This window comes from Bombina bombina, chromosome 1 (genome assembly GCF_027579735.1).
Source record: "Bombina bombina isolate aBomBom1 chromosome 1, aBomBom1.pri, whole genome shotgun sequence".
NCBI classification, from domain to species: Eukaryota; Metazoa; Chordata; class Amphibia; order Anura; family Bombinatoridae; genus Bombina; species Bombina bombina.
The window spans coordinates 736,555,671-736,577,584 of NC_069499.1; the positions used below are offsets into that span (position 1 = coordinate 736,555,671).

General features: G+C 39.3%; 1 protein-coding gene across 3 annotated transcripts in view; it reads left to right on the forward strand.

Annotated features, from left to right (window-relative positions):
- The window catches only part of DOCK11 (dedicator of cytokinesis 11), a 923,283-nt gene that overhangs the window by 530,679 nt on the left and 370,690 nt on the right, over nt 1-21,914 (forward strand). For all 3 annotated transcript variants that reach the window (XM_053699249.1, XM_053699251.1, XM_053699250.1), the window contains 2 exons: nt 8,619-8,734; nt 14,304-14,441. In XM_053699249.1, coding sequence (XP_053555224.1) covers nt 8,619-8,734; nt 14,304-14,441 — 254 coding nt within the window. The remainder of the gene's footprint in view (nt 1-8,618; nt 8,735-14,303; nt 14,442-21,914) is intronic.

Here is a 21,914-nt window from a genome sequence, read left to right on the forward strand (position 1 = left end):
CTGATAGGATTCTATCAGCCAATCGGAATTAAATAGGAATAATCTGATTGGCTGATGGAATCAGCCAATCAGATTCTAGTTCAATCCGATTGGCTGATCCAATCAGCCAATCAGATTGAGCTCGCATTCTATTGGCTGTTCCAATCAGCCAATAGAATGCAAGCTCAATCTGATTGGCTGATTGGATCAGCCAATCAGATTGAACTTGAATCTGATTGGCTGATTCCATCAGCCAACCAGATTATTCCTACCTTAATTCCGATTGGCTGATAGAATCCTATCAGCCAATTGGAATTCGAGGGACGCCATCTTGGATGACGTCCCTTAAAGGAACCGTCATTCGTCGGGAGTTCGTCGTGGAGGAAGGATGTTCCGCGTCGGCGGGATGAAGATGGAGCCGGAAGAAAGAAGATTGAACATGTCGCTTGATAGAGGACTTCAGCCGGATGATGGACCTCTTCAGCCCCCGCTTGGATGAAGACTTCAGCCGGATGATGGACCTCTTCAGCCCCAGCTTGGATGAAGACTTCAGCCGGATGATGGACCTCTTCAGCCCCCGCTTGGATGAAGACTTCAGCCGGATGATGGACCTCTTCAGCGCTACGCTTGGATGAAGACATCGCCCGGATTGGATGAAGAATTTGGCTCGGCTGAGTGAAGACGACTCAAGGTAGGAAGATCTTCAGGGGGTAGTGTTAGGTTTATTTAAGGGGGGGTTGGGTTAGAGTAGGGGTATGTGGGTGGTGGGTTTTAATGTTGGGGGGTGTATTTTTATTTTACAGGCAAAAGAGCTGTTTTCTTTGGGGCATGCCCCGCAAAAGGCCCTTTTAAGGGCTGGTAAGGTAAAAGAGCTGATATCTTTTTAATGTAGAATAGGGTAGGGAATTTTTTTATTTTGGGGGGCTTTGTTATTTTATTAGGGGGCTTGAGTAGGTATAATTAGCTTAAAATTGTTGTAATATTTTTATAATGTTTGTAAATTATTTTTTTATTTTTTGTAACTTAGTTCTTTTTTTATTTTTTGTACTTTAGTTAGTGTATTTATTTGTATTTATTTGTAGGTATTTGTATTTTATTTATTTAATTTATTTAATGTTAGTGTAGTGTTAGATGTAATTGTAACTTAGGTTAGGATTTATTTTACAGGTAATTTTGTATTTCTTTTAGCTAGGTAGTTATTAAATAGTTAATAACTATTTAATAACTATTCTAACTAGCTAAAATAAATACAAAGTTACCTGTAAAATAAATATAAATCCTAAAATAGCTACAATGTAATTATTAATTACATTGTAGCTATCTTAGGGTTTATTTTACAGGTAAGTATATAGTTTTAAATAGGATTCATTTATTTAATGATAGTGTAGTGTTAGGTGTAATTGTAACTTAGGTTAGTTTTTATTTTACAGATAAATTTCTCTTTATTTTAACTAGGTAGCTATTAAATAGTTAATAACTATTTAATAGCAATTGTACCTAGTTAAAATAAATTGAAATTTGCCTGTAAAATAAAAATAAATCCTAAGATAGCTACAATATAATTATTATTTATATTGTAGCTATATTAGGGTTTATTTTAAAGGTAAGTATTTAGTTTTAAATAGGATTAATTTAGTTAATAAGAGAAATATTATTTAGATTTAATTAATATTTAAGTTAGGGGGGTGTTAGGGTTAGTGTTAGACTTAGGTTTAGGGGTTAATAATTTTATTACAGTGGCGGCGGTGTAGCGGGGGGCAGGATAGGGGTAATAAGTTTAATATAGGTTGCGGCGGGGTCCGGGAGCGGCGGTTTAGGGGTTAAACTATTTATTTAGTTGCGGCGAGGTCCGGGATCCGCAGGATAGGGGTTAATAAGTTTATTATAGGTGGCGGCGGTATAGGGGGGGCAGGATAGGGGTTAATAGGCATTATGTAGGTGGCGGCAGTGTCCGGGAGCGGCGGTTTAGGGGTTAATACATTTATAAGAGTTGCGGCGGGGTCTAGGAGCGGCGGTTTAGGGGTTAATAACTTTATTTAGTTGCGGGGGGCTCCGGGGCGCCGGTATAGGGGGTAGAACAGTGTAGTTAGTGTGGGTGCTTAGTGACAGCTTATCAATAAAGCTGGGAAAAAGCCGAAGAGCAGCAAGATCGGATGAGTGATAACCCTCACAGTCCGCTGCTCATCGCCCCGTACTTGGTGCGCGGCTTTTTGACAGCTTTATTGATAACTTAGGCGAAATTTTGCAGGTCCGCGGCGGCGATGGTAGGCGAGCTTAGGTGGGCATATTGGGCCGGCGAAGGCAGGTAAAGTAGACGGCTTGATAACTAGGCCCCTAAAACTTTACACTTATTTTGTCAATATTTAAACAGCTAATAAAACTTTAACAAAATACATCTACAGGTTATTCTCAAAGTAATCTTTTCTTTGAATGCTTCATTCTATGTAGCGTTTATTTAGCGTTTCATGTTCCTGGGACAAGATGTGTAATATTTTTTAGATATACCCATTCCCTGGATAAATATATTTCCAAAATCAATAAAGGACTGATTTATCCAGCAATCTTTTATTATTTTACTATTATATTACAAGGAAAATTATGAAGCCAATATAGAAATTGTTTACAACATGCATTCTAAGGGGTAGATTTATCAAGCAGCGGAAGTCTGCTGCTCCTTAACTCATCCGTCACCTCTGAGGTGGTGGAGAGCAATCATCCCGATCAGATACAATCGGGATGATTGCCAACCCCTCCTAGCGGCCGGTTGTCCGCCCGCCATATGATAGATCGGACTCCATGAGGCCAAATTATGAAAGGTCTTGCAGACCTGATCCTACAGTGCGGTTCAGGTCCGCAAGACCTCACTGAATGCGGAGAGCAATACGCTCTCCGTATTCAGCATTGCACCAGCAGCTCACAAGAGCTGCTGGTGCAGCACCGCCCCATGCTGACTCGCGGCCAATTGGCCGCCAGCAGGAACGTGTCAATCAACCTGATCGTATTCGATCGGGTTGAATTGCGGCGATTCCTGTCCGCCTCATCAGAGCAGGCGGACAGGGTTATGGAGCAGCGGTCTGGAGGCTCGCCAGAAACACGGGCCCTCAAGCTCCGTACAGAGCTTGATAGATAGGCCCCCATGGGTCCACATTGGACATTCACAATTCTTATTCATTATACATACAAATGTCCTTTATTTTCATGCAAGTCTGACAACTTTTTGTTTTTATAGGATACACATTTTTTCCCCAAAACAAGTCTTAAAAACCCTAAATTTTCATTAATTTAAACATAATTTGATCAAATAATATATCATACAAATATATTGTATTTAAATACAGTATATCAAATACAATTATGTATCTATATATATATATATATATTATAAAGGATACATCACAATGTGACTTTGTTAAACTTTACTGTAAATGTCACAAAAAAACCTTCTTTGAAGTGTGTCCCAACAGGTCCTTAACACTTTGACTGCTAAGCCATTTCCCACCTGGGTGCTAATATTTTTTTTTATTATTATTATTATTGAAATTTTTGAAAACTTTTTTTTTTAACTTTTTTATTTTTATTTACAGACCCCTTACACTGTTGGAAAGGTTGGGCGATTACCTTTCCAACAAAGGGTCTTGGGGGTCTGTAGCTGCTTAGATGCCTGAGATACAGGCTTCTAAGCAGCATGCCCCCTCCTCCTATACTTAACATTGTTAAGTATAAATAAAGTTGAGCGGTGACGTCATCACGTAATTGCGCGTGACGTCACCGCGCATCACGTGAAGCCCCGGCGATGCCTGTCACTCTACAGGCAAGATCGCCGGGGTAGGAGCAGTAAGGAGGCCCCAGATCTCCCTCAAGGTCGGAGAGTGCTCATGACGGCTCTGAGCCGTCATTAGCACCAGAGTGAGAAACTCTGTGACGGTTCAGAGCCGTCATTAGCACTCAAAGGGTTAATGGGATAGGAAATCCAAAAATTTTCATTTTTTTATTCAGACAGAGCATACAATTCAAAAAAATAGTTTCCAAATTACTTTGGTTATCAAATTCGCTACTATCCAATGGTATTCTGTGTTGAAGAGATACCTATGTACATGTCTAAAGCAGTACATGGCAAATGGATATCATTCTTGGAAAACCACTGCCATATACATGCACATTGGTGAGCTTACATCCCTGCTTTTCAACAAAAGAGAACAAAGAAAATGTAATGATAGCAGTAAATAAGAAAGCTGTTTTAAATGGTGTGCTCTACATGAATCATAAAAGACACATTTTGGGTCTCATGTCCCTTTAAAGAAAGCAAAAGACAAAGTGCAACAATATTTTGAAATTTGGCAAAAGATGCAAGTGACCATTTGTTACTAATACTTACACATCCTGAAGCTTAACGTTAGCTCAAACAAAGAGACAAGCCTGAATAAACTCTGTCAGGCAGCTGAATGTTGATAGACACAGGTTTAAAAAGAAAACTTGGCAGCAAACAATAATGGTATAATACTTTTCACAAAGTGATATATCCTTTATTGTAAATACGGGTTGTCCTTGGTTCATGCCAGCGTTTCTAAAGGAACAATTACAAAAAACATCAGTGTAAAATGAACCTACTTATAAGCAGGGTCGGCTCCAGAACGAATGAAATGGGGGGGGGGCATTTTTTTTTCACAAGGGGGCACGCATTTAAAAAGCATGTATGAGAGTCAAAATAAAAGCAGACCTACTGTGGCAGTCCAGAGGTTGCATTTTTCAGATCTCTGGCTGTGCAGGAGTTAGATTTGTTTTTATTTCTGGAAGTGCAGGGGTTACATTTGTCATATCTCAAGGAGTATAGGGGTTACATTTATAAGATGTCTGGCAGTGCCGCAGCAGTTACATTTACCAGAATTATGGCAGTGCAGGGGTTACATTTGTCATATCTCAGGAATGTCTCCCACATATGACACAGCCAGTGGATACTGTTTGCATGTGTAGCTCTACCAATGACCCTACTAATAGCTTTTATGTGACAATAAGTTTGAGTGCCAAGCAGTACATTACTTGTACAGATATTATTAATGATATTTACCAGCACACACACACAGTATACATGTATATACACACAAATATATATATACACACACACACAAACATATGATATATACACATACACACAGTTTGTATATATATATATATATATATATATATATATATATATATATATACGTGTACTGTATGTGTGTGTATATATATATATATATATATATATATACTGTGTGTATGTGTGTATATATATATATATATATATATATATATATAATATAAATAAAATAAAACAACCTTGGGGACAAATAGGAGATGTTTTAAAGCATGTAAATAATAAACATAAGGCTATTTCACTCATTGTCCCACAGCTACATTTGAAGTGTCTGTATGTGAGCACCTATAATCTGACACACATTTTACACTGATCACTGCAAATAAAGCAGTCACAATGCACACTTGTTTTGTGTGTCCTGCAGTGGGGAAACTAAGGAATTCCCAATTTGCTTGTTTATCTGTGGCTGCCAGGATGGTTCTGATCAGGATATAAAGCATAATAGGGAAGGGATACTACTTTCACACACACATTGGTTATAAGTTTTCACGAACTTACTTCTGCCTTCCCTCTCACTGACTGTTAGCTTCTCCCAGTACTTCCTGGCTGCAGAGGTCTGATGATATCATCATCTCACTGCAGCTCTGTAGTAAATGGGCTAGCAGGAGGAGGGACAGTGCAAGTCTTAGGTTAACTGTGAGAGCACCAGCAGGGAAATGTAAAAAAAAAAAAAAAAAATAAATCACTGCTTTTGCCCTGGGGGGCATAGCATTCCATTTGGGTGGGCATTGCCCCCCAATGCCCCCCCTTAGAGCCGACCCTGCTTATAAGTCAATGGAAAGTTAACGGTCTATATTCAATAAAAGGTTTGTGACACTAATGCCTTTGCGGGGAAAAAATCGCTGCAGTATTGAAACTCAAACGTGGCGTTCATAGAGGTCTGTACCCGCCTGTCCACACAATGCCACTTTCCATTTTAATAAATAGAGCAGCATCTATCTCATATCTCACTTCATTAAGCATAGAATCAGGTCCCCTGCGAAGGTGGTCTGTACTCAAAAATTATGGGTAGAATTCTGGCTTAAGGACAGACGACAGAGTGCTAGATTACGAGTGGAGGGCTATCGTTAGCGTGAGGAGCGTAAACCCAATCGCAAGGTTGCAGTGTTTTTTTTTTACGATTGAATCCATATTGCAAGTTGCACGCTGTTTAAATTACCACACATTTGTTTACACAAACTTGCGGTAATTTACATTTTCCATATTTTCTATGGGCGCCATTGAGCAGCAAAGTCTGCTCGTATTACAAGTTGAAAGTAAATACGATCACTCAAACGCAATCGCATTTAACGATAAAACTTTTTACGTGATCTGGAGGAAACAGTTGCACTAAACTACTCTATCAACCCCTAAACTGCCAAACTCCCACATCACAAACGATCCCTCTACACTATTAACCCCTACACTACCACAACCCTTAACACAATGTAACCCACTACACTATTAACCCCATAACCCCCACTACAAAGTAACCCACTACAAAATTAACCCCTACACTGCCACAACCCCTTTAGCAAAGTAACCCACTACACTATTAACCCATAAACTGCCACAACCCCCATAGCAAACTACTCCTCAACCCTATTAACCCCTAAACCGCAACAACCCCATTGCAAAATACCCACTAACATCTAAACCCCCTAACGAGCTAATCTTCCTTAATTAACAACCCCTAAGTTACCAAAAAAAAACTAACATTACATGAAAAAAATCTAACTTTACAGAAAATAAAAAACTACCATTACAGATAAAAACAAGTTACCAAAAAAAATGTTATGCCTATTCTAAAATTAAAGCCACACTTAAAAAAAAAAAAAAAACAGCCCAAAATTTAAAATCCTATACTAACACTAAACTAAACTATAGCAATAGCCCTTAGAAGGGCTTTTGTAGGGCATTGCCCGAAGTGATTTAGCTATTCTTCACTAAAAGCCCTACACCATTCTACACTACAAGTAACCCATCCCCAAAAAAGGCTATCTAAAAAAACCTACTCTAAAAATTGCCCTGAAAAGGGCATTTGGCAGGGTATTGGCATTTTAGCTCTTTTGCTGCCTGAAAAAAGAAAACAAAAAAACCTTTTCTAAAAAAAACAACACACCCAAAATATCCTACTCCTAAACCCTAAAGATGGTGCTCACCATAGTTCAATCTAGCTCCTATGTGGCGGCGGCAGTTCATCTCCATCCCAGTGTCAGTGGTCCATCTTCATCCCAGCAACGGTCTTCTATGTTCATCCATCTTCTTTTCTTATTTTCAGATCTTCCATCCCCGCCATTCTCTTCATGCTATCACCTGCCGCACACTGAATTTTGAATGTGAGGTACACCCCTTTATATACCCTTGCATTCCTATTCGCTGATTTTCATTTTTAAATTCCAATAATCCAATAGAATGAAAGAGCCAAAGTCGAGTGGAATTAGCCATATATATCACTCCCCTCGTAATCTAGCCCAGAGTGCCTTAAAGGCTTTCCTACAAAATAAATAAGCTTACACTTTTAGGAAATTTTTGTCAGACTTGTTGGTCCATTGGTTCATATCTGCTGTAAATTCAGAATAAACAAATAAACAGCTCCCACTGTAAAACAGCCCATTCTAACACCCTGACCACTCCTCTAGAAGCCCCAGAAACTTGAAAAGCCCTCTGCTGAAAGATTGTGATTGAGATCAATTTATTTTATGTTGCCATGCTTGACTGAGATACGTTTTGCAAGGATAAAATGGTTTACAATAGAAGTATGATAATGTTTAAGATTAAAGTATCATGAGAATTATGTTTAAAATCATGAATCAGATAAGGTGCATCTCACATAGGAATCAGCACGTCCCTTTCAGGCGTCTGAAAATTATTAAAACAAAACATTAAGCGATTGATATTTCAGCCACTGGGTATAATAAAGAAAATTGTATTTCTTTATCAGTGGAATTTTTTTTTATTGTTTAATGTATCCTGTGTTACTTTTTCACTTTTATTTTACTTATTTATGTGATATTTACATTGTTACTTAGGGGCCGAATTATCAAGCTCTGAATAGAGCTTGATTCCCCTTTTTCCGCGCAATCCTTCAGGCTCGCCGGAAACAGTAGTTATGAAGCAGCGGTCTAAAGACCGCTGCTCCATAACTTGCCCACCTGCTCTGAGGCCGTGGACATCAATCCGCCTGATCCTATACGATCGGGCTGATTGACACTCCCTGCTAGCGGCTGATTGGCCGCGAATCTCCCGGGGGCGGAATTGCACAAACAGTTCACAAGTACTGCATGTGCAATGATAAATGCTGACAGCGTATATGCTATCTGCATTTATTGATGTGCGGCGGACATGATACGCTAAATTGTATAATGGCCCGTTAATGTTACAAAAGAGGAATGTGGGTGTGTAACCCCCCCCCTCCCAAAATATATATGTATGAATGTATATGCAAATCCCCTTGGATTCTTGATGTTTAGGTATAGGATAGAAACTGGAATGTTTCTTAATCATTTTGTCTTTGTATTATTAGGTTCTGGGAATTCAGAAGCAGATGTAATACACCAAGCATTGCTTGAAGGGAATTGTGCCACTGAAGTATCCTTAACAGTATTGGACACGGTCTCCTTCTTTACACAAACATTCAGAGTAAGAATTTTTCTTTTTTTCTTTTTTCTTTTGTATTAAGAACGTAAGTAAAGTAAATTATTTTACTCTCTTACATGGAGTTCTCAATACTGTGGATACCTCATATAAGCATTGCCTTTTCAACTAAATATGTAGTTATATTTAAAGGAACAGACTACTCCAGATTTGTTATTGTTTAATTTATAGATAATCCCTTTTGTACCCATTCCCCTGTTTTGCATAACCAACATGGATATATTTATATATTTTTTACCTCTGTGATTACCTGTATCTAAGCCTCTGCAGACTGCCCCCTTATTTCAGTTATTTTCACAGATTTATTTTAGCCAATCAGAGCTGACTCATAAATAACTCCTTCAGAGTGAACACAATGTTATCTATATGGCACACACAATCTAGCGCTGTTTAGCTGTGAAAAACTGTCAAAATGCACTGGGATAAGAGGCGGCCTTCTAGGGCTTAGAAATCAGCATATGTGCCTACCTAGATTTAGCTTTCAACAAAGAATACCAAAAGAACAAAGCTAATTTGATGATAAAAGTAAAAAGTTGTTTAAAATGTCATGATACAGATAGGGCATGCAATTTTAATTTTGACTAGATGTCAAAACACTGAAATGATGACATCTTGGTTGAAGGGATAAAAATGAGGAAAATTAAATGTGTATGGTTGTATTTCAATTTTAATTAGAAACATTTTTGCAAACTGTTTTTCAGCAGTATACACACATATGCTTTGAGGGCCGTGCACCATTATTCAAACATTACACTTCAGAGAGCAGGTGGTGATGTGTATTGTCTAAGTAAAGTCTGAATTTGTTTCATACAAGCCATTGCTGACACTCAGCTAGATTACGAGTTATGCATGCTATAGGGAAATTAATGAACGCAACAAGAGTTGCGTTATTTAACCCTCTACAGTGCAGCCATTACAACTTTTGAAACAGCCGGCTTGTACGTGCGATATGGTGGTTTTAATCTCCATACCGCACAAAATACAAACGCTGTTTTGACGTGCTTGTGCACGCTTTTCCCATAGACATCAATGGGGAGAGCGGGTCAGAAAAAATCCTAACTCTTGCAATTGTGCAATGTAAATCGCCGTAATGCAGCCCCATTGATGTCTATGGGGGGGAAAAAAGATACGTTTAAACCTAACACCCTAACATAAACCCTAAGTCTAATCACCCATAATCTGCTGCCCCCGACATCACCGACACCTACATAATGTTATTAACCCCTAATCTGCCGGTCCCGATATCGCCGCCACTGTACTAAAGTTATTAACCCCTATTCCCCTGCACCCCAACATCGCCCACACTATAATAAATCTATTAACCCCTATTCCGCTGCTCCCCGACATTGCCGCCACTAAATAAAGCTATTAACCCCTAAACCTCTGGCCTCCCACATCACTACCACTAAATAAATCTATTAACCCCTAAACTGCCAGCTCCCCACATCACAACAACTTAAATTAAACTATTAACCCCTGAACCTAACCCTAACATAACCCTAACACCCCCTAACTTTAACATAATTAAAATAGAGCTAAATTAAAGTTACAATTATTAACTAAATAATATATATTTAAAACTAAATACATACTTACCTGTGAAAAAAAACTAATAATTATATTGTAGCTAGCTTAGGTTTTATTTGTATTTCACATGTAAGTTTGTATTTATTTTAACTAGGTAGACTAGTTAGTAAATAGTTATTAACTATTTACTAAATACCTAGTTAAAATAAATACAAACTTACCTGTCAAATAAAACCTAAGTTGCCTTACACTTAAACCTAACATTACAAAAATTAAAACTACCATTACAAAAAAATAAAAAAAACTAACATTACAAAAAATAAAAAACACTAAAATTAACAAAAAATTAAAAAAACTACTTTTACAAAAAATAACAAACCAAATTATCCAAAATAATAAAAATTATTCCTGTTATAATACCCTTTTAAAAAAAAATAAAAAAACTCACCCCAAAATAAAAAAGCCTAATCTAAAATAAACTACCAAGGGCCCTTAAAAGGGCCTTTTTGTGGGCCATTAAAAGGGCCTTATGTAGGGCATTGCCCTAAAGTTAACAGCTCTTTTGCTACAAAACAAACACCCCCTAACAGTATACAAACCCTCACCCCCCAAACCCACAAAATAAAAATAAAGTAAAACCTAATCTACCCATTGATCTGAAAAGGGCATTTGTATGGGCATTGCCCTTAAAAGGTCATTCAGCTCTTTTATGAAATGGCCAACCCCTAATCGAAAAATGAAAACCCACCCCAAAACGAAGAAAAAAAAACATTACACAAAATAACAAATGAATTATCAACAATAATAAAAATTATTCCTATTCTAATACCCCCCGTAAAAAAACCCCAAATTAAAAAACCTAATCTACAATAAACTACCAATAGCCCTTAGCATTTCCCTAAGTTAAACAGCTCTTTTACCTAAAAAAAAAATACAAAGTCCCACTAACATTACAAACCCCCACCCCCACAAACCCACAAAATAAAAAAACCTATCTAAAAAACCTAACCTAACCATTGCCCTGAAAAGGTTATTTGTATGGGGATTGCCCTTAAAAAGGCATTTAGCTCTTTTGCATTGCCCTGAAAAGGACATTTAGCTCTTTTATGAAAAGTCCAAACCCTAAACTTAAAAAAAAAAAACACTCAAAAAAACCCATAAAAAACCACTAACCCCCGAAGATCCACTTGCAGTTTTTTAAGTCCCGCTTGAACGATCTTCGCAAAGTCCTCATCCAGGCGGTCTCTTCTATCTTCATCCAGGCAGCGAAATCCTCATCCAGGCGGGCGAGAAGTCTTCGTCCAGGTGGCCTCTTCTATCTACATCCAGACGGCATCTTCTATCTTCATCCCGGCAGCGTGAAGCGGGTCCATCCTGAAGACATCCGGTGCAGAGCATCCTCTTCATATGGTCGCCGCCGTATACTGAATCTTCAATGCAAGGTAGGCGATTCAAAATGGCATCCCTTGCATTCCTATTGGCTGATTTGATTTTGGAAATTCAAATCAGCCAATTAGATGAGATACTGAAATCCTATTGGCTGTTCGAAACAGCCAATAGTATGAGAGCTTCTGAAATTCTATTGGCTGTTCAAATCAGCCAATAGAATTTCAGTAGCTCTCATCCTATTGGCTGATTTGAATTTCCAAAATCAAATCAGCCAATAGGAATGCAAGGGACGCCATTTTGAATCGTGTACCTTGCATTGAAGATTCAGTATAAAGTATGAAGAGGATGCTCCGCGCCTCATATCTTCATGAAGATGCCGCCTGGATGAAGATAGAAGAGGCCGTCTGGAGAAAGACTTCTCGCTGCCTGGATGATAACTTCGCTGCCTGGATGAAGATAGAAGAGGCCGTCTGGATGAAGACTTCTTGCCGCCTGGATGAGGACTTTGCCGCCTGGATGAAGATAGAAGAGGCCCGTCTGGATGAAGACTTCTCGCCGCTTGGATGAAGATCGTACAAGCGGGACTTCAAAAACTGTAAGTGGATCTTTGGGGGTTAGTAATAGGTTTTTTAGGGTTTTTTTAATGTTTTTTTGGGTGGGGTTTTTTTTAGTTTAGGGTTTGGGCTTTTCTTAAAAGAGCTAAATGCCCTTTTCAGGGCAATGCAAAAGAGCTAAATGCCCTTTTAAGGGCAATGCCCATACAAATGCCCTTTTTTAGGGCAATGGGTAGCTTAGGTTTTTGTTAGAGTTAGTTTTTTTTATATTGGGGAGTTGTTGGGTGGTGGGTTTTACTGTTGGGGGGTCTTTGCATTTTTTTTTTACACGTAAAAGAGCTGTTTAACTTAGGACAATGCCATACAAAAGGCCCTTTTAAGGGCTATTGTAGTGTATTGTAGGCTAGGGTTTTTTTATTTTGGGTGGGCTTTTTTTATTTTGATAGGGCTATTAGATTAGATATAATCCTTTTTTATTTTTGATAATTGTGTTTGTTATTTTTTGTAATTTACTGATTGTTATTTTTTGTAATTTATTTTTTTTAGTAATTAGATATTTTGACATTTTTAGAGTAGTGTTAGGATTTTTTAATGTGTATTTTAGTTTTATTTAATTGGTAGTTAGTTTAATATTAGTTAAATAGTTATATTAGTTTAATTTTTAGTTTAAATTTAGTTTTTTTAATTTGACAGGTAAGTTTTAATTTAATTTAAGATAGGGACATTGTAATTTTAATATAAAGTTAGGGGCCGTTATGTTAAGGGTTTACTAGTTTAAATTAGTTTATTGCGATGTGGGAGGCTTTCGGTTTAGGGGTTAATAGTTTAATTTAGTATATTTTGTTGTGGGGGCTTTCGGTTTAGGGGTTAATAGGTTTATTATAGTGGCGGCGGAATTAGGGGTTAATAACTTTAGTATAGTGGGGGCGATGTGGGCAGACGGCAGATTAGGGGTTAATAATCTATAAATAGTGTTTGCTATGCTGGAGTGCGTCGGTTTAGAGGTTAATAACTTTAGTATAGTGGCAGCGATGTCGGGGAGCGGCGGAATAGGGGATAATATTTTTTATTAGTGACGGCGATGTCGGGAGCGGCAAATTAGGGGTCAATAAATTTAATTTAGTATTTGCAATGTGGGAGAGCCTCGGTTTAGGGGTTAATAGGTAGTTTATGGGTGTTAGTGTACTTTGTAACACCTTAGTTATGAGTTTTATGTAACAGTTTTGAAGCGTAAAATTCATAACTACTGCTTTTAGATTGCAAAACGGATCTTTTCGGTATAGGCTGGAACGCAAGCTTTTTAGCCTCACCGCAAAACTCATAATATCAGCGCTATGGAAATCCCATGAAATAACGTAATTTTTATGAGTGCGGGACTGACGTTGCGTTATAGGCTAAAAGGCTTGTGGTACAGCTATACCGGCAAGACTTGTAATGGCTGCAGTGCTGTCTTAACGCTGAAATGACCATTGCCTCAGTGAAGTATTAATTTGTGTCATACAAGCCACTGCTGACTTTCTGAGGTGTGGTGTTTGAATGCTGGTGAACGAGCACTCACAGCATATTTGCATATGCCACTGGGGAAAAACAGTAATAACTTAGTAGAAGCCTTATTAGACAATGATGTCTGCTCAAGACGCATGGACTACAAGCTGCCATTTTTTTGAGAATCTTCTTCTTTGTTACTTTCTGGTAGCTAAGTGGTTATTGGGAAAATTAACTAAAAGGTTCTTTAGCCTCTCTAGCTTCAACAGTTTATTTGTTAACCCACACAGCTAAATAACTAAAGTTAATTTATTTCTCTATTCTTCAGGGAATTACATAGGAACTGGTGAAGCTGGAGAGAGTCTTTTAAATTCTTTTAGTGAATTTTGCCAGACGCTATATTTTTAATGCAGTTACCTTCAATATTAAAACATCAGTATTTTTTCCATACAGATTTCGATTAGTTTTGGTTAGCACAAATACGCTTCTTGTTATCTATAGTGACCCTGTGTTTAGATGATCACGTTAAGATTTCTGCTATGTAAGTTGTATGAAGTAAAATGTGTTCATCAAGCCTAATGTTTTTTCATTGCATGTAGACCCAGCTTCTCAACACTGATTGTCACAATCCTCTCATGAAGAAACTCTTTGATATTTATCTGGCTTTTCTGAAAAATGGACAATCAGAGATGTGCCTGAAGCATGTTTTTGCTTCGCTCCGTGCCTTTATCAGCAAGGTAAGTAGATGCTATACGCTACTGGGAAGAAAAACAGTGTTAAAATGACTCTGGGCTAGTTTCCCAAATGCCTTCACATCTGACCAATTCCTTGTTTTTTGATGTCTCATAATTAGGGTGGCCACCTCAACCATGTTTTCCTGCACACTTATGACTTACACATGCTGCAGGGTGTGCAGGAAGGGATGTGAATAGAGCTGTCCAGAAACACAATACATGTTCCTTCCTGCACACCCTGCAGCATGTGTAACTCATAAGTGTCAAGGAAAACATGGTTGAGGTGGCAGCCCTACTCATAATATTGAAGAGGTGTATGAGCTCTACTGAATGAGGATCACAAATTAACATAGAAACTGGAAAATCTAAAATAGGGCTTTAAGTGAAAGTACCCAACTGTCATTTATTGGTAGTTTATATAATTATTTTTTTTATAAATAGACATGATGTTTACAAAGTTAACTTATTATAGAAATGTATTCTGCAAACAAGCCTAACAATGTCTTTTGGTTCTTTTTTTATGTAATGGTAAAAACCTGTCCAGAACTACAAAAAGAAAGGAGCACTAAAGTATTATTTATTTGATGCATCTAGAAGAGATTTATTTGAAATGTATCGCTGTTTTTCCATTAAAGAGCTAGTAAACACCTTGTAAAGACATTTTCTCTTGTTAAGTGTATCCAGTCCACGGATCATCCATTACTTATGGGATATTAACTCCTCCCCAACAGGAAGTGCAAGAGGATTCACCCAGCAGAGCTGCTATATAGCTCCTCCCCTAACTGCCATTACCAGTCATTCTCTTGCACCCAACGAATAGATAGGATGTGTGAGAGGACTGTGGTGATTATACTTAGTTTCATACCTTCAATCAAAAGTTTGTTATTTTATAATAGCACCGGAGTGTGTTATTCCTTCTCTGGTAGAATTTGAAGAAGAATCTACCTGAGTTTTTCTATGATTTTAGCCGGAGTAGTTATAATCATATTGCTGTTTCTCGGCCATCTGAGGAGAGGTAAACTTCAGATCAGGGGACAGCGGGCAGATTAATCTGCAAAGAGGTATGTAGCAGCTTATTATTTTCTGACAATGGAATTGATGAGAAAATTCTGCCATACCGATATAATGTAAACTCAGCCTTAAATGCAGTAGCAGCAACTGGTATCAGGCTGTCATGTATGTATATTTTACACTTCAGTATTTTGGGGAATGGCACTTCACTGGAATTATACTGTATGCATAAAACTTCAGCCTAATTTGCAGGGACTAGCAACAGGCTTTTTAATAACACTCAATTTATTAATGTTAAACGTTTTTTGCTGGCATGTAAAATCGTTTAATTTTCTGAGGTACTGGGTGAAAAAATGTTTTGGGCACTATTTTTTTCCACTTGGCAGTCGTTTTATTTAATTTATGACAGTTTACTGATCTCTCTCACTGTTATGTGTGAGGGGGAGGGGCCTTTTTTATTCAGTCAGAAGTTTGTCTTCCCTGCATGATCCGGTTCATCTCTACAGAACTCAGGGGTCTTCAAAACTTGTTTTGAGGGAGGTAATCACTCACAGCAGAGCTGTGAGATTGTAGTTGACTGTGATAAAAAAACGTTTATTTCTGTATTTTTTTTTCTCTGCTATCAGGGTTAGTTATCCTTTGCTAATGGGAGCAATCCTTTGCTAAAATTGTGTTTTTTACAAAGATTTGATGCTATAACTTTTCAGTTTATTAATTTTCAACTGTCATAACTTTTTCTGTGCTTCTTATAGGCACAGTACGTTTTCATATTATAGTAAATTACTTGAAAAGTATTTCCAAGTTGCTAGTTTATTATTTGCTAGTGTGTTAAACATGTCTGATTCAGAGGAAGATATCTGTGCTATATGTGCTAAAGCCAAAGTGGAGCCCAATAGAAATTTATGTACTAACTGTATTGATGCTACTTTAAATAAAAGTCAATCTGTACAAATTGAACATATTTCACCAAACAACGAGGGGAGAGTTATGCCGACTAACTCGCCTCACGTGTCAGTACCTGCATCTCCCGCTCGGGAGGTGCGTGATATTGTAGCGCCGAGTACATCTGGGCGGCCATTACAAATCACATTACAGGATATGGCTACTGTTATGACTGAAGTTTTGGCTAAATTACCAGAACTAAGAGGTAAGCGTGATCACTCTGGGGTGAGAACAGAGTGCGCTGATAATATTAGGGCCATGTCAGACACTGCGTCACAATTTGCAGAACATGAGGACGGAGAGCTTCATTCTGCGGGTGACGGTTCTGATCCAAACAAACTGGATTCAGATATTTCAAATTTTAAATTTAAGCTGGAAAACCTCTGTGTATTACTAGGGGAGGTGTTAGCGGCTCTGAATGATTGTAACACAGTTGCAATACCAGAGAAAATGTGTAGGTTGGATAAATATTTTGCGGTACCGGCGAGTACTGACGTTTTTCCTATACCTAAGAGACTTACTGAAATTGTTACTAAGGAGTGGGATAGACCCGGTGTGCCGTTCTCACCCCCTCCGATATTTAGAAAGATGTTTCCAATAGACGCCACCACACGGGACTTATGGCAAACGGTCCCTAAGGTGGAGGGAGCAGTTTCTACTTTAGCTAAGCGTACCACTATCCCGGTGGAGGATAGCTGTGCCTTTTCAGATCCAATGGATAAAAAGTTAGAGGGTTACCTTAAGAAAATGTTTGTTCAACAAGGTTTTATATTGCAACCTCTTGCATGCATTGCGCCTGTCACGGCTGCAGCAGCATTTTGGTTTGAGTCTCTGGAAGAGACACTTGAATCCGCTCCATTAGATGAGATTACACACAAGCTTAAAGCCCTTAAGTTAGCTAACTCATTTATTTCAGATGCCGTAGTACATTTAACTAAACTTACGGCTAAGAATTCCGGATTCGCCATTCAGGCACGCAGAGCACTGTGGCTAAAATCCTGATCAGCTGACGTTACTTCTAAATCTAAATTGCTTAATATACCTTTCAAAGGGCAGACCTTATTCGGGCCCGGGTTGAAAGAAATTATCGCTGACATTACAGGAGGTAAAGGCCATGCCCTGCCTCAAGACAGAGCCAAACCTAAGGCCAGACAGTCTAATTTTCGTTCCTTTCGTAATTTCAAAGCAGGAGCAGCATCAACTTCCTCTGCACCAAAACAGGAAGGAGCTGTTGCTCGCTACAGACAAGGCTGGAGACCTAACCAGTCCTGGAACAAGGGCAAGCAGGCCAGGAAACCTGCTGCTGCCCCTAAGACAGCATGAATCGAGGGCCCCCGATCCGGGAACGGATCTAGTGGGGGGCAGACTTTCTCTCTTCGCCCAGGCTTGGGCAAGAGATGTCCAGGATCCCTGGGCGTTAGAGATCATATCTCAGGGATACCTTCTAGACTTCAAATTCTCTCCCCCAAGAGGGAGATTTCATCTGTCAAGGTTGTCAACAAACCAAATAAAGAAAGAGGCGTTTCTACGCTGCGTACAAGATCTTTTATTAATGGGAGTGATCCATCCGGTTCCGCGGTCGGAACAAGGACAAGGGTTTTACTCAAATCTGTTTGTGGTTCCCAAAAAAGAGGGAACTTTCAGGCCAATCTTGGATTTAAAGATCCTAAACAAATTCCTAAGAGTTCCATCGTTCAAAATGGAAACTATTCGGACAATTTTACCCATGATCCAAAAGGGTCAGTACATGACCACAGTGGATTTAAAGGATGCTTACCTTCACATACCGATTCACAAAGATCATTACCGGTATCTAAGGTTTGCCTTTCTAGACAGGCATTACCAGTTTGTAGCTCTTCCATTCGGATTGGCTACGGCTCCGAGAATCTTCACAAAGGTTCTGGGTGCTCTTCTGGCGGTACTAAGACCGCGAGGAATTGCGGTAGCTCCGTACCTAGACGACATTCTGATACAAGCTTCAAGCTTTCAAACTGCCAAGTCTCATACAGAGTTAGTACTGGCATTTCTAAGGTTGCATGGATGGAAGGTGAACGAAAAGAAGAGTTCTCTCTTTCCACTCACAAGAGTTCCCTTCTTGGGGACTCTTATAGATTCTGTAGAAATGAAGATTTACCTGACAGAAGACAGGTTAACAAAGCTTCAAAATGCATGCCGTGTCCTTCATTCCATTCAACACCCGTCAGTAGCTCAATGCATGGAGGTGATCGGCTTAATGGTAGCAGCAATGGACATAGTACCCTTTGCACGCCTACATCTCAGACCGCTGCAATTGTGCATGCTAAGTCAGTGGAATGGGGATTACTCAGACTTGTCCCCTACTCTGAATCTGGATCAAGAGACCAGAAATTCTCTTCTATGGTGGCTTTCTCGGCCACATCTGTCCAGGGGGATGCCATTCAGCAGGCCGGACTGGACAATTGTAACAACAGACGCCAGCCTACTAGGTTGGGGCGCTGTCTGGAATTCTCTGAAGGCTCAGGGACAATGGAATCAGGAGGAGAGTCTCCTACCAATAAACATTCTGGAATTGAGAGCAGTTCTCAATGCCCTTCTGGCTTGGCCCCAGTTAACAACTCGGGGGTTCATCAGGTTTCAGTCGGACAACATCACGACTGTAGCTTACATCAACCATCAGGGAGGGACAAGAAGCTCCCTAGCAATGATTGAAGTATCAAAGATAATTCGCTGGGCAGAGTCTCACTCTTGCCACCTGTCAGCAATCCACATCCCGGGAGTGGAGAACTGGGAGGCGGATTTCTTAAGTCGTCAGACTTTTCATCCGGGGGAGTGGGAACTTCATCCGGAGGTCTTTGCCCAAATACTTCGACGTTGGGGCAAACCAGAGATAGATCTCATGGCGTCTCGACAGAACGCCAAGCTTCCTCGTTACGGGTCCAGATCCAGGGATCCGGGAGCGGTTCTGATAGATGCTTTGACAGCACCTTGGACCTTCGGGATGGCTTATGTGTTTCCACCCTTCCCGATGCTTCCTCGATTGATTGCCAGAATCAAACAGGAGAGAGCATCAGTGATTCTAATAGCGCCTGCATGGCCACGCAGGACTTGGTATGCAGATCTAGTGGACATGTCATCCTGTCCACCTTGGTCGCTACCTCTGAAACAGGACCTTCTGATCCAGGGTCCCTTCAAACATCAAAATCTAATTTCTCTGAAGCTGACTGCTTGGAAATTGAACGCTTGATTTTATCAAAACGTGGTTTTTCTGAGTCAGTTATTGATACCTTAATACAGGCTAGGAAGCCTGTTACCAGAAAGATTTACCATAAGATATGGCGCAAATACTTATATTGGTGCGAATCCAAGAGTTACTCATGGAGTAAGGTTAGGATTCCGAGGATATTGTCTTTTCTACAAGAAGGTTTAGAAAAGGGTTTATCCGCTAGTTCCTTAAAGGGACAGATTTCAGCTCTGTCCATTCTTTTACACAAACGTCTGTCAGAAGTTCCGGACGTTCAAGCTTTTTGTCAGGCTTTAGCTAGGATCAAGCCTGTGTTTAAAACTGTTGCTCCACCATGGAGTTTGAACTTAGTTCTTAATGTTTTACAGGGGGTTCCGTTTGAACCCCTTCATTCCATTGATATCAAGTTGTTATCTTGGAAAGTTCTGTTTTTAATGGCGATTTCCTCGGCTCGAAGAGTCTCTGAGTTACATTGTGATTCTCCTTATCTGATTTTTCATTCAGACAAGGTAGTTCTGCGTACTAAACCTGGGTTCCTACCTAAGGTGGTCACTAACAGGAATATCAATCAAGAGATTGTGGTTCCATCTTTGTGTCCTAATCCTTCTTCGAAAAAGGAACGTCTGCTACACAATCTAGATGTAGTCCGTGCCCTGAAATTTTATCTACAGGCAACTAAGGATTTTCGACAAACGTCTTCCCTGTTTGTCGTTTATTCTGGTCAGAGGAGAGGTCAAAAAGCTTCGGCTACCTCTCTCTCCTTTTGGCTTCGTAGCATAATACGGTTAGCCTATGAGACTGCTGGACAGCAGCCTCCTGAAAGAATTACAGCACATTCTACTAGAGCTGTGGCTTCCACTTGGGCCTTTAAGAATGAGGCTTCTGTTGAACAGATTTGCAAGGCTGCAACTTGGTCTTCTCTTCATACTTTTTCCAAATTTTACAAATTTGACACTTTTGCTTCTTCGGAGGCTGTTTTTGGGAGAAAGGTTCTTCAGGCAGTGGTTCCTTCCGTATAAAGAGCCTGCCTGTCCCTCCCGTCATCCGTGTACTTTAGCTTTGGTATTGGTATCCCATAAGTAATGGATGATCCGTGGACTGGATACACTTAACAAGAGAAAACATAATTTATGCTTACCTGATAAATTTATTTCTCTTGTAGTGTATCCAGTCCATGGCCCGCCCTGTCACTTTAAGGCAGGTAATTTTTCCATTAAACTACAGTCACCACTGCACCCTATGGTTTTCCTTTCTCTGCATGTTTTCGGTCGAATGACTGGTAATGGCAGTTAGGGGAGGAGCTATATAGCAGCTCTGCTGGGTGAATCCTCTTGCACTTCCTGTTGGGGAGGAGTTAATATCCCATAAGTAATGGATGATCCGTGGACTGGATACACTACAAGAGAAATAAATTTATCAGGTAAGCATAAATTATGTTTCTCTTGTGCTGCTATAAAATAACTAAGTCTAAACATTTTTTAAAACAAATTAATATCAATGTTTGGAGAAGCCAAATACTGGGCTTTAGTCTACAGGCAATAAGGCTAGTAACTGTCATAAAGTTAGTATAAATGCATTTATTTGAAGTTCTGCTCAGCTAAAGCCAATTAAGGAGAGATATGTAGCAGGATGAGCTTTGAAAAATTAGCATGGTACAAGTTCTGAGAAGTAGAAAATCCTAATTTTTTACAGTTAAAATTGGAAAATAAATACAAAAATTAAACTATATTGCAAAGTTGTTTCATCACACAAAATTAAACATTTTATTTAAAAATCTCAAGGTATTTACTGTCCCTTTAAAAAAAAAAAATAATAATGTTCATTTGCTTTACAATGTTTGCTTTTTGCTTTTGGGGGCTTGTTTCTGTCAGTCATTAGAACTCCAAGAATTGTCCATATCAGCCAGCGAGCAACTGAACTTTGAGGAGCGATGTTGAGCGGATCATGTCCGTCCGTGTGATATCCCTTTAAATCTAAACCCTGCATTAGCACTTCCTTCCTATTTAAGGAAGTGCTTACCCATTAATCAGGGCCTGAAAATTGAAGTTGTTTCTCACTTCTCCTTACTCCTCTGAGGAGCTACTACCACATTGTGCATTTGTTGCATAACCTTCAGGTCTTTTACATCGCCTTCGATACCCGCTGGGTATCTACTTTTGCCTCTATCCTGACCGGGACCATTTTCCGGATTCATCCGCCAAACGGAACTTCTTTCACCACGCCGAAGTCGCGCTCACACCAAACAGACGCTGAACCTAAGAGCTGCAACTTACCTCTCAACCTTTATATCCAAAAGGCATTAC